This window comes from Felis catus, chromosome C1, assembly GCF_018350175.1.
Source record: "Felis catus isolate Fca126 chromosome C1, F.catus_Fca126_mat1.0, whole genome shotgun sequence".
Taxonomy (NCBI): domain Eukaryota; kingdom Metazoa; phylum Chordata; class Mammalia; order Carnivora; family Felidae; genus Felis; species Felis catus.
Window position 1 is genome coordinate 218,791,013 of NC_058375.1, and position 13,030 is coordinate 218,804,042.

General features: G+C 56.5%; 1 protein-coding gene across 1 annotated transcript in view; it reads right to left on the reverse strand.

Moving 5' to 3' along the window:
* Positions 1-13,030, reverse strand: part of PER2 (period circadian regulator 2) — a 31,627-nt gene continuing 18,597 nt past the window's right edge. Inside the window, 7 exon segments of the mRNA XM_023259932.2 lie at positions 1-2,186; positions 4,229-4,379; positions 5,740-5,932; positions 6,833-7,010; positions 8,267-9,078; positions 10,968-11,207; positions 12,315-12,479. Of these exon segments, the coding sequence (XP_023115700.2) occupies positions 2,037-2,186; positions 4,229-4,379; positions 5,740-5,932; positions 6,833-7,010; positions 8,267-9,078; positions 10,968-11,207; positions 12,315-12,479 (1,889 nt within the window). The 3' untranslated portion in view covers positions 1-2,036.

Sequence of the window (13,030 nt, forward strand, 5' to 3'; positions counted from 1 at the left end):
AACAATAAAAAATATACTTGCTTTATTTACCAATTTTCTAAAAAGCAAAACAGTCGTAAAAAGACACGAGCAGTAAACAAACATATTGCACTGGGTGAAGAAAGTTTGGTGGGTGCATGGACAAACCACTTGTCCGGCAAGGCTTACCAAGTCATGAGACAGACACGGAGAGCGTATTTACATGTCTGTTTAGGAACAGATTAAAAAGAAGGCTCAGTTTAAAATCGAGAGAAAGTTTTATAACCCTTGTGTAAGCACGCACACTAAAGGAAACACATCTCGATGCGCGGCATCGTGTAAACAATTTCACAAAATGCTCCTATTGTCAACTTTCCAGCACGTGTGGAGGCTACGCGGTTAATAACAATCAATGGGCGCGAATCATACGGTAACAATGCTGAGGGTAAACATTCATAGCAGTGGAGAACGTCTGGACGGCTGTATGTTAACGTAACATACATGTCACCTTGACCAGCGTCTAATCCCTTGATGATCGGACTTCAGAGGCGGGAGGCGGGTTTGACAGCCTCTATTTTCCACACAAACGCACAGGCTACTACCTCATTCTGGGCATGAGAAGATGATGTTACTTTATAAATTAAAAAAAAAACCCACAGTATTCTTGCATTTGAGTTTATGGAAAACGGGATTAATATCCAATCATAAGACTGAAAACCAAGCAGGTTACAGGGAGGCTGACTCCAGGAGCCCCTTCTCCATCAGAGAACAAGGGGAAGCCTGCTTTCTTTTCCGTCTTTACAAACTCAGTCCAATTTTAAGTTCATTGTTTCACCTGTGGTAACTTTCCGTTCACTCCAGGGACCTATACGACTTTTCCCCCCAAACCTTGGGGGTGCGTGGTGCAACATGAGGTTTGGTGAGATAGACAGAGAGGCCTCACTCTTCCCCGGGTGTCCCGCTGCCCTGAGAGTGCTGGTGACACCGGGGGACCTCCCTGCAGAGACCGGAAGCTGCCCCGAGTGAGGTCAGGCTCATGAAAAGAATGAGGGCCGGCATCCCCGCCCAGGGCGCGGTGGGAGAGGTGAGTTCGTGGCACCCTGGAAAACGCAGACGCGGTCACCAGATCACGATGTCAGTGGCTACTCTTTGCCAGAGCTCCGGTCTGGGAGGTTCCCAACAAAGGACCGACCAACACGAATGGTCCTCTGGGTGGCGATCAAAGCCTGGTCTGCAAAGGGAAGTCACCACGGAGGTAATCAACCACATATTTTATCTACCTCTTGCTCACGGGCTGAAAAGGATACAAGAACGCTGTAGAAATACACAGGAGATTCTGAGCGTGTGCTAGTCTGGTGGAGCCGGCCACGCAAGCCACTGGGCCTCTTTGGTCCCGAGCGAGCATCTCCACGCCGTTCACCCCAAACACAAGCTACGTCAGACTGAAACGTCTGCCGCTATGGGACCTGAAGCCGAAGCTGCTGGTTTGCCAGAGTAGGTTTCAAGCCGTTTAATGCGAAACACTTTGAAAGGAAATCGGGAGAGGCTGTGATCCCCCTTTGGCAGGTTTTTAAGAACACCTAGTTTGCCTAAATGATAATTTAGATAAAAAGCAGCCCCCAGAGGCCAGGATTTGATCTGACCCGCACCAAGCTGGGGAGGCTCCCCGCTGTCTGTCGCAGCCTGCATGATGCCTCCCGACACCCACAGGGACCGGCGAGAAGCCTCCTCGAGTCCACAGACTTCCGGGAGCCCTGGGGCAACCTCCCTGACACGTGCAAGGAGCGGGTTCAGGCTTTCTCAAGTTAAAGAAGACTGAAAATCTGTCCGCCGGCCCCCCAACCTCCGTAGGTATGTTTTAAATATAAAAATGTATTTTCCTCCCAGACCCTTCCCACCCTCCGGTTTTAAACCACCCCTTCAGAAAACCATGTGTTTTTTCCCCCTAAAACAAAAAAAGCGACATAAGCATATCTGTCCACTTCATGACAAACAGGTGACAAAACCTCTCCTCTCTTCCGAGCACCTTCTAGCGCAGATCACGGCTGTCTGGGGTGGGGGGCGGGGCCAGGACAGACTTAGGTCTGTTCTTCCCTTCTGTGACTCAAGGGGGCTCCACTTCCCTCCTCCTTGGTGTCTGGGTCTCCGCTGAGACCCAGAGTAGGAACATCCTCCTCATATGGCACGCAGATGTTGTCTTCTTCCTTGTTCTCACAGTAAACACACTCCTTAAAAGGAAAAATGTCAAATCAGTAACAAAAACGACATCCTCGTTACCACGGTGTAGTTCAATCTGAGGAGGTGCAGGTGACCAGGGGTTGGCCGGGCGGCTGCTAGAGGAGGGGTGGGACGTGGGGCGCCTCTGAGGGGCTGCTGGGACCCTGCCTGCTCTTCAGGGAGGCCACAGCTGCCCCCCTGGGGCCGCGCTGCCCCCTCCCCCAAGGCCAGAGGAGAGTCCAGCCCTTATCTGAGCAGTGAGGCAAAGCCAGGAGACTCAGGCTTGGTCGCAGCTCCTCCTCTTCCTGCCTGTGGGGCCGGAGTCGATCGAGGCCCAGTATAACTGCCTTCGCCAACCTCAGTTTCCTAATCTGGGAAATGGGGCATCAGCGATGTACGGTCTCATTCCCCGACTATCTGCTGCGTACCTGCTACGCGTCAGACATGTCCTGAGCACTGGGACTCACCAGTGAACAAAGATGAAAACCCCCGCCCGGTGGAGGTGACATCCTCGTAGGGGAAGAGGGACAATAAACAGAGTGAGGCGGGTTCCCTAGAGTGTTCAAAAAGAAAGTCTAGCTGGACGCGGAACAAGGCACGTGGACGGGGTCCTATTATACGCTGGACCTTTAGAAAAGGCCAGAGAAGGTGACTGATGGAGGGCTGTTCTTTGAGACCCTTCCCTCAGAGGGTGGAGCCTCATTCCCCTTCCCCGAAGTGTGGGCTGGACTTGGTAACTCGCCTCCAGCAAAGAGGAGGTGATGGTGTGATGGAGGGCATCGTGGGGCCCAAGAGGCCTGTGGCTTCCTCCTGTCCTCTCTGGGGATCCGGTGCCAGGCCACAAGTACAGCCAGGCAGCCCTGTGGGGAGAGGCCTGTGTGGCGAGGAACTGAGGCCTCCTGCCCACAGCCAGCACCAGCTTGACAGGCATGGGAGGGAGCCTCCTGGGAAGGGGGTCTTCCGGCCTTCAGATGACCACGGACGCCCCAGCCAACATCTTGCCTTTATCTTCAGGAGAGACGGAGCCAGAGATTCCCCGCCAGCTGCTTTTGAACTCCCAGCCCAAAGAAACAGTGGGAGATCATTAGTGTTTACTGTTTTAGGACACTAAGGTTTGGGGTCATCTGACACAGAGCAGTAGGCAACCGATACTGTGGCGTGTGAAAGGAACACGTGAGGGAAGCCAGAAGCAGCCACGTGTCTATCCAAGAGGAGGGGGTTCCAGGCAGAGGGAAGGGCAGGTGCAAAGGCCCGGTGGCAGGAGCCTGCCTGCTGCGTTCAGGGGCAGGCGAGAGGCCCGTGTGGTGCAGAGAGTGAGGGAGGAGAAACCAAGAGATGTCAGATTTTTATGGCTCTGCAGCACTGGGGCTGAGACGGGGCCCCGTTGACAGGGATGTGACTGTCGGGGACCGGGGGAACGACATGAGGCAGGGAGGCTACTAGGAAGATCCAGCTGAAGAAGCATCGTGCTTGGACCAAGGGGTGACGCTGGAGGTGATGGGGAGTGGCCGGTTCCCATCCTGAAGGTGGAGGACAGGGCTGGCCACGGGTGCAGCTACAGAAGGACACCGAGCCCCCGGAATGAGTGGCTGCGGGGGACCCGGGGCTCAGGAGGGAGCGGGGAGCAGGGATGGGCACGCAGGTATGTCTCTGGGAGCCACGGGAGGGGGCGTGTGGCCCTGTGGGAGCGCTGTTCCTATGGCCACTTAATGGTCCACAGGGACAGTGAGGGTTTATGGTAGGAGCAGAGCTTCCTGTTTCCTGTTTTGTTTCGTTTTTAATGGAAAACAGAACTGAAAGGAAGAAAAAACATTCCAATTTCAGCACTGGATCTTGAGACTGAACCTTCAGAAGGCCTTTTCGGGAGCAATGTGGCAGAGCCGTTACAAGACAGTTCCTCAGACTAACGGTATCGCGGTGTCTTCCGTTGTCGTTAATGAACGCTCTCAAATTCTAGGAGTTTTAAGTTTACAGGACACTAGAAAGACAGTACGGAGCGGCCCCCTCGCAGCGCCCTTTAATGCGACGTCAGAAACTACGCGCTGTGACTTACGGTGACGTCCACGGCGGGGGGCAGGCGGCCCTCCCGCAGCCAGGGGTGTGCATCCTGAAGCTCCCGCGTCTGGCCCTCCGTGAACTTGGGCTGGGACTTCAGCAGCGGCTGCATCTTCTCCCTATCCTCCTTCAAGACGGTCTCCAAATTCCTTCAGAGAACATTCAGTTAGGCAATTCAGAATGTCTTAATAAGGGATTTTCGTGGTTTTCTCTTTTACACACTCATTTTCTGTCGACTCTTTCCATATTAGTATAATTTCAGGTGATTTTGTTTGATGCAAATTTCCTTTTTGTTTAAAATAAATTACCCTGTTTAACATAACTTAATCTCCCTAGTAAATAATCCATAGTTTTCCTACTAAAATGATAACCTGAGTAACAATTTTGATTTTCAACTTTTTTTTTTAATTTATTTTTGGGACAGAGAGAGACAGAGCATGAACGGGGGAGGGGCAGAGAGAGAGAGGGAGACACAGAATCGGAAGCAGGCTCCAGGCTCCGAGCCATCAGCCCAGAGCCTGACGCGGGGCTTGAACTCACGGACCGCGAGATCGTGACCTGGCTGAAGTCGGACGCTTAACCGACTGCGCCACCCAGGCGCCCCAACAATTTTGATTTTATTATTGTTATTATTATTATGATTCTTGAGAGAAAAAGAGAGCATGAGTAGGGGAGAGGGGCAGAGGGCGGGAGAGAGAATGGTAAGCAGGTTCCACGCCGAGCGTGGAGCCCCACGTGGGGCTCGAACCCATGAGCCGTGAGATCATGACCTGGGCCAGAATCAAGAGTCAGATGCATAACTGACTGAGCCACCCAGGCTCCCTGGTTTTGTTTTGAATTAGACACGGGAGCTGGTTACCTGCACAAGCTGATCAGCTGGAGGCTCTTGCCATTAAGGCGGTTGGCGGAATAGCTCCTCTGCCTCCTGCAAACCCGGACATTGCCCCGGCGATAGACCCCCAGTGACCCCCCTACAGAGGCCGGGCTGTTCTGAGCCTCAGCCTTAATCCTTCTTTCCCCAGCTTCCCCCACCCTGGGGGCTCCGCGGGGGCAGGGACCATGACGGTTCACTAGAACAGCCTGACAAGCAGTCACTGCGGTGGCCCAGTTCCAGTCACCGCAGAGCAGCCGGTGGCCGAGGGCCGCTCACCTACCTCGACCTTGGCTTCGGCATCTCTAAGACAGACACACCCCATCCACCCCACAGGGTTGCTGGGCGACAGAGAAGGGAGACAGACGTTGGCACAAATGCTTCGTGAGCATTGAGTGCGACGCCCAGGAGGGTGGCCGGGAGCCCGTCTTCCTCACAGCCCGTGGGAGGTCACTCTGCCCGTGGGAGGGCTCCGGGGCACGCTGTCCACACAGATGGCTGTGGGACCACAGAGCCACCCGGAGTGACCCTGCTTCTCTGTCTGCTGCACTCAACTCAATGTGAGATGAGGCTTCAGGGGGAAATCCCCCCGACTGGGTGGGGGGTCCTACGTCCCTAGGAGAAGGTCGAGTGGTTACCGGGAAGGCATCTGGTACGTCATCATGATGCTGTCATCTGCGTTGGCCATCAGCAGCCAGACGGGGTCCTGGAGGACGTACTTGATGAAGTGCTTGCTTTCTTCCACGTCCGCCTTCACTTCTGCTTTGCGATTATTCTCCGAAGACTCCACGCTCCCGAAATACTTGCTGGTATGGCTCGTGTCACTACTGCCTTTAAAAACACAAAACGTGGCAAGTCAAAGCTTTTGACACAACGTTAAACCTCGTGTGACGCGCGTGTACAAGGCAACGTCAATTTTGGGGAGCTGAAGAGTTTTACTTGGCGGTGAGTGCCCAGGTTGCTGGATGTTCCTCCCCCCGATTTCAGTCCTCAAATTATTTGGGGAATACCAGCTGGCACCATGGAGGTGATTCTTTCCCTCCAGGGCCAGCCCCGAGAAGTCCAGATGGGGCTAGATCTTAGAAAGTGTGGTCTTCTTTCCAAGAGCTCCCTGCTCCTTGACGAGGCTAGGCCACAGAGAAGCTGGGTCGGGGATCGCTCTCCAGTGAGCCTCCTGTGGGGAGCGAGGCCAGAGAGCAAGGGGAAGGGAAACCCCACGGGGGGGAAGGGGGGGTTCTCAGTTTGTGGAGTGAGCTCTGCCCCTTACGGAGTTCCACAGCACGCCGGGCTCATCCTCGCCGCTCAGGCGTGCAGCCCACACCCCAGCTTCACGTGAGGGGTGCTCCCTTGGCAGGGCGAACACCACCAGCCCTCCTAGCAGCCCAGAGAGCCGGAGGGACGGTCCTAAAGAGCCAGCAGGGGTGAGGCCTGCAATGCCAGGAGAGTGTAAAGCAAACAGGTGCAGGGCATGCCCACGGGCAGAGCTGGGGCAGGAGCAAGGGGCACGTGCCTGCGGATGTGAACGGCTGTGGGCTCCGGGCAGCCACTCGGAGGGCCAGCCGGATGCCTGTCGGGACCTGGTCCGCACCCGCTACCGTGGCCTGAGGTCGGGAAAAGCTGAGGATGCCCTCAGGTGCGTCAAGAGACCATCTTCCAAAAAAGGCCTGAATCGAGGCAACTAAAACACGTCCACTCCCGCGGGACTTGGGTGCTCCCAGGTCACCAACGTACCTGCTCCGCTTCCAGATGTATCGCAGCCCAGCGAGCTGGAGCCCAGGGAATCGGAGGCCCCGCTCCCAGACAGGGCCGACCCGGTGGCCGAGCACAGGTCTTCGTGCAGCAAGAGGTCAAGCAGGCCGCTGGACGTGGAGAGGGCATCGCTGTTTGGCGCGTCTGTGGGCTCCTCGCGCTTCAGGAACAGGGAGAAGATGGCGCGGTCAGGGTGGACCGGGTGGGGCTGGGGAGCTGCAGGGCACTGTGTGCACAGGCCAACCAGGGACACGGCAGAGCGGGGTCCCCAGATCGCTGGCCCTTCCTTCACATGCCAACGAAGGCGGCCCAGTGAATGCGTCCCGCCGTTACTGGGACTACAGCAGCATGCTCGCCAGTGGTCTATGAATGCCGTCTAATCAACCTCAGTTTGGGGACAGTCACACCAAAGATAGCAGTTCCAGGATCCTTGAGGGAAAAGCTCCCGCTTGGCCTTCCACCAGTGCAGACTGGGGAGCAGGGAACTGCCTCAGCAGCACCGGGTGGCTGCTCCTCCCGTGGGTGGGGCTCTGGCCTGGGGGGCGGGGCCTTGGGACCGAGAGAGAGAGAGAGAGAGAGAGAGAGAGAGAGAGAGAGAGAGAGAGAGAGAGAGAGAGAGAGAGAGAGGCAGGCGTGGCCTGGCAGCAGCCGGACCCTTCCGTCCTCAGAACCGGAACGGGAGGCCAGGACCCCAGAAACAGGAATTGGGAGGGCAGGGAGGCACTGGGGAAGTCAGTCTGTGTTCATGAGGTTGTGCGTCCTCCTCTGGGGGCCCCGTGCAGCTCCCCCTCGGGGCTCCCGTGGACTGCACGGCCTCGCTAACACTGCCACACGCCTAAGCTCATTCAGAACACAGAAGCGGTTCTTTGGAGACACAATTGCAATTTCATTAATCGAGTAAGAACGGCACACTGGCGTCCCTTAGGACTTGGGAGGAAGGCAACCGACCGCCTGGTCCCAGAGCTCTGTCCTCCGCCTCTACGTCCACCCAGGGTGCCTCCGCTGCCAGCTTCCCCGCCCCCCCCCCCCCAACAAGCCTTCGTTCTGGCAGTTAGGCTGACTGTGCTTTATCATCGGACTTTGGTTTAGAATCTCCAGGCGGCTCCTGGCCAGGCATGAAGTCACATGCTGCTATTTGGACCCTGCCTGTGCCGTCCATCAATCCAGCCTCCTTCGTTCGGATCCCCAAACAATGATCCCCAGTTCGTTCGGATCCCCAGTGCTCTACTCTGATAGGGTCGCTTAACTGGAAGATGTTAATTTCTAGCCTGAGTATTTATGTCAAAACAGAGAGTTTGGCAGAAGCCACAGTGTCTGAGCACCCCCATCTGGGAGGACACGGGCTTGCCCCACCCCTGCCTGCTGTGTGTGGCACCCGCCTTAGAGAAGGAACACTGGGGGGGGGGGGGTCCTTACAATTGGCGAAGGCTTTGGCTGCCGGTCCACGGCCGTGCCAGGGTTGCAGTCTGGCCCTGCCGCCGTGGTCTCCGAGGACCCTGCCATTGTTGCGGCCACGGCGCTGCCCTCGGGGGCCTCCTCCAGCTGTAGCAGGTTGAGCTGCAGAGGTGAGCTGCCCCGGGATTCGAAGAGCGGAGGGGAGGCTCTGCCCGTGGGCCCAGAGGCGGAGGGCAGGGAGGCTGGGGTGGCTGCACGAGATGCCGGTGGCCCACACTCTGCCCGAGGACACGCGCACGGCTGTTTGGGGGGTGAGGTCCGACCAGGGAGCTCAGGTTGCGAGGCAGGGATCATCTCGGGCAGGAAGTTAGGCTGGCCTGGGAAGAAGGCCTGGGGCAGGCTGGGGGTCACCGTAGGGAAGGAATAGTTGGGTAACACCAGTGCCATGACGGGGGCCAAGGGGACAGTGAACGGCGGGTGCTGAGTGTCCATGGGCACGGTGGGCACCACGAAGCCGGCATGGGGAGCCACGGGTGCGGCCGCCACCGGCCCCGGCGTGGGCATGAGTCCTGGGGCTGGAAACACCGGCAGGGAGTAAGCTGGCATGGAGTCAGGGAAGGGCGTCGAAGGGCGGCTGGACTGGGATGTGTCCGACGGTGACCAGGCTGTGGCATTCAGGCCCACCAGTGGGGGCCGGTGGGGCGCCAGCCCCCTAGACCCGGTGCTCTCGGAGGAATCTCGAGGCTTGGCCCGTTTGGACTTCAGTTTTCTGTTCTTCCCGGTTTTTTTCCAAGATGAGTCTATCCCAGAGGCATTTCTTAGTCCAGGGGTGGCTAAAATAATGGAAAAAAAAAAAAAAAACCCACCAGAGTTAAGATGTAAGTGTTTTTGTGACTCCTCTGTGTTGGTTTTCGGAGACTTGTAGAAGTTTCGAAACGTGAGGGCGCCTCCTAGTTCAGCAGTCTGGGGTTTCCAGATGTCAGCCTGGGGCGCACTGGGGCCTCCATAAAGGTGTCCCCTGACCCTTGGTGAAGTGAAATAATCAGGGCAAAATACGCATGAAACCAGAGTCAACCAATTTAAGACTGCCCTTAACTACAAGATCACATGCCTGTTTCCTTCTGCTATTAAAGAGTCCCTTCTTTTGCAAAATCATAGTGATGAAAAGTAGTATTTAGAAGGTTTTATTTGGGCCAAAAGAAGTAAAAAGGCTGATGAATCTATGCTGTTCTCTGACACTGGTCTGTGAAACCTGAAGGATAGACCCACTGATCTCATCAAACCTTATTTTTGAATTTTACAAGTGTTATCACTACTGTTCCTTAAAACAAGAGATTTCCTGCCTCACCTGTCAAATAAAGCCCGGACTGCACCTGAGCGGAGGTCTATCAGGCGACCAGTGCTGCAGAGATGATGCCTTCTTTAGAAGGTGGGAGGTCTGCACTGGTAACCGGAGGACCCTGGGCACATCCCCAAGCCACCCCGGGCCCCGACTGGTGCGCTAGCAGGACTTTGGGTCGGAGTGTCATGCCACACCTGGGATGGGTCCCAGGAACCTCAGCGTCTCCTCTCGTGTCACCTAGGGTAATTTGGGACTTTTTGCAGCGGGTATGCGGGGACACCTGTGCCAGGGTGTGGTCCACACCTTTGCTCCATGCTGAAGACAAACCAGCCAGTCTAAGGCAAAGTGGTAAGTGGGCAGGGGTTTGGGGATTCAGACTCTGTTTGGTGTTCTTCCTATAGGAAATCTGTCCCCTGGTGGGACTAGTGGCTAAAGCACTGGGCTCCTGGGATAACACATCAGGGTCTAGTCAGGGCGGCTGTGGACAGCTGTATAGTCTGTGCACTGCAAAAACAGGGCCAAGCGGGCAAGAGGGAGCTGGAACTCCGCACCAAGCCAGGCCCTCAGGGTGGGTCTGCCCACAGGGGGAGGTGACACCTTCTTCTCATTTCCACAGAGATTCTCTACGGCCTGGCAGTCACCCTGAGTCTGGGGAAGAAGGAGAAAAGGAACAGAGTAGAAGAGACACGATTCTAGACAGCATCAGCTTCTTTTACTTCTTATACATTCCCCCTGGAGTGTCCGCCTAGAGATGGTGGGAGCTGGGAGCTTGTGGTGCATGTCTCCTGGGCCCACTAGCTCTGATCCCTGTGTCTGGCCTGGGGGACCCAGGGAAAGCGTGGTGTCTCTGATCAGTCCAGCCCTATCTGACTCCCCCCCACGCCTTTCAACCAGCCGCGGGCTCTCAACCCAAAAGGCAGCTTTCTGCACAACCAGGGGCTGTCCTCCAGCCCTGAGGCCAGACCAGCCAGGAGGGCACATCTCCCGAGGAGAATGGATGTCAGCCGGGGCTCCTCCTCGCTCACAAGCCTGACACCAAATGCCCCGTCAGTACTGCGGACAGGTGGGGTCCCCTGCCCCTCACAGCCACCCAGTGAGAAACGTCTGACGTGGCATCTCTGGAACGGCCCCATCCCACGTTCCACGGGGGCCAGCCTGGCGCTATCGCTGCTCTCAATGGCACTGTGCCCCTGGGGACCTGAGAGGACACCTCTTTGTACCGCAAGAGACTGCATCGCCTCCAAGTTCCAACACGTATCTCACAAACGCGGGGGTCCCAAACTGGGGACATTTCACACTTCGAAAGAAGCACTGGACCCCATTCCGCCAAGAATATGAAGCTTTTAGAAATCCACCTCTGGGTCAGGTGTCGCCACTTACTTCTTTCGCTCAGCTGCCCCTTGGATTTTTCTTGTAAGTAATAATGGCAGCGAGACTGGAAGACGTGGAGTTTCCGCATCTCCTTGAACTTGAGCAGGAAGCTCTGCTCCTCCTTCTGGGTGTGGGCGGCCAGCACTTCCTTGGTGAGGCCCAGCGTCCGGAGGGGGTCCTTCTCCGTGCCCAGGCCGCAGGGCCGGCCATCCAGGGACTCGGGCCCGCTCGCAGCATCTTCCACCAGCTCTGTAACACGAGACGGCACCTCTGGTGTGCAAGGGCCTCGGGGGCTAAAACAACGGATAACCCACCATGCATCTCTGAAGAAGAGAAATCCTTCGTGAAGCTGAGATCCACGGTGAGCTCACTTAGCGCCCTGAGGAGGCTAACAACGAAAGACGAAAGTCCATGACGGAAGTCTCATTGCCTGGGGCGGCTCCAGGAGCAGACTTCTAAGCAAAGTGAAATGTGGGGGATCTCGGGGCTCAGCTCAACGTTGGAGACGCTAGCATTTAGAGCACCACAGACAGAGCTAGCGCATGACCCCTATCCTGGTTCAGGCGTGACAGCCGTGACGGGACAGGGGCAGGTGGAACCCACTGACCGTCCGGAAAGAGGGGTTTGGACACCGACTCTCTTACCTGCACTGTTTCCTGTCTCTCTCTTCCCAGAAAAGAACAATTTTGGGTTTCATTTCACTCATGGGTGTTCTGAAGAAGAAGCTAACTCAGTGCTGTACGACTTGTGCTGGCTCCTGTCCTCAAACGGGGAGGGGGTGGGGACCCGAGGATCCCTACTCAGTCCCCCTGCCTCCCCACCACCCCCTGCAGGCCCAGGCTCCGAACCACCTCAGCGTCTTCCCTGTTCATGCTTGAACAGACACCTGCCACCAGGTGGTGCCAGAGAGCAATGGGGACTCGGACAGGTGCGGTGCGCGCCCCCCCCCCCCCAACCCCCCACCTGTTTTTCACGCTCCAGGATTTCCTGGATCTCCGTTCCTGGGCAGTGCTAGGGTTCTTTTGCACTTGGACAAACTTAAAGAAAATTTTAAGAGGGCAGCCAAAAATTCAAATTCTTTAGGGGCGCCTGTGTGGCTCAGCCAAATGTCTGGCTCTTGATTTCGGCTCGGGTCATGATCCCAGGGTCTTAAGATTGAGCCCGTGGTCAGGTTCCATTAGGATTCTCTCTCTCTCTCTCTCTCTCTCTCTCTCTCTGTCCCTCCCCTACTCACACTCACTCTCTCTCAGAATAAACGTTAAAAAAAATAATTAAAATTTTTTTAATGAAAAAAACCCAATTTTTACCATTAAAGTCAGAGAACCCTCGGCATCGTCCGAGAACCAAGAAGCATACCTAGCTCCGGCTGTGGCTTCTTGTCACCCACGTGGACGATGGTGCTGCTGTAGCTGCACTGGCTGCTGAGGGACGCCACGCTCTCCGCCTTGCCGGGCAGTGTCAGCGAGGTTAAGTGCGCGCTGACCTCCGCGTGGCTATTCACCTCGGAGGGTGAGGCCGTCTCTTTGTGAGGCAGAAAGGACACAGACACAAACGTGCAATAAAAGCAAACCGTTCAGATCAGAACCAGCACTGTCTGTGTGACGCACCCACACCCACGGGCCCACCTGGTCAGGTGACGGTCTGCCGGCAGGTATTTATTCCCGGGGCGAGAAGAGGAAATTCTGAAACGGGCAGAATCACACCTCTCCCGTCCCGAGTCCTCTAAAAGGGGGCAGGCGACCGGGCAGCCGCAGGTCCTCTGGGTCAGGGGCCTCTGCCCGGACCCCCTCCGCAGGCCAGTGGAGAGAGGCCGCACAGGCAGCCAGGGGCCCGCCCTCTGCCGAGAGCTCTCCCCGCAGCTCGGGCACAGACGGTCCCTCACAGTGTGACTGCCCAGCTCGTGCTCTGTCAGCAACGGGACACCCGGTTTCTGGCTCTCGGAATGACCACCGGCAACACTCACAGGGTCTGAGGGGCCTGGGACTTAACCTGGCTTGTAGGCCTGCAGCAACGTTCAGAGGCCGGTGCTCTGCTGAGACACCATGTTGCCCAAGAACGACCGTGTGACGTGC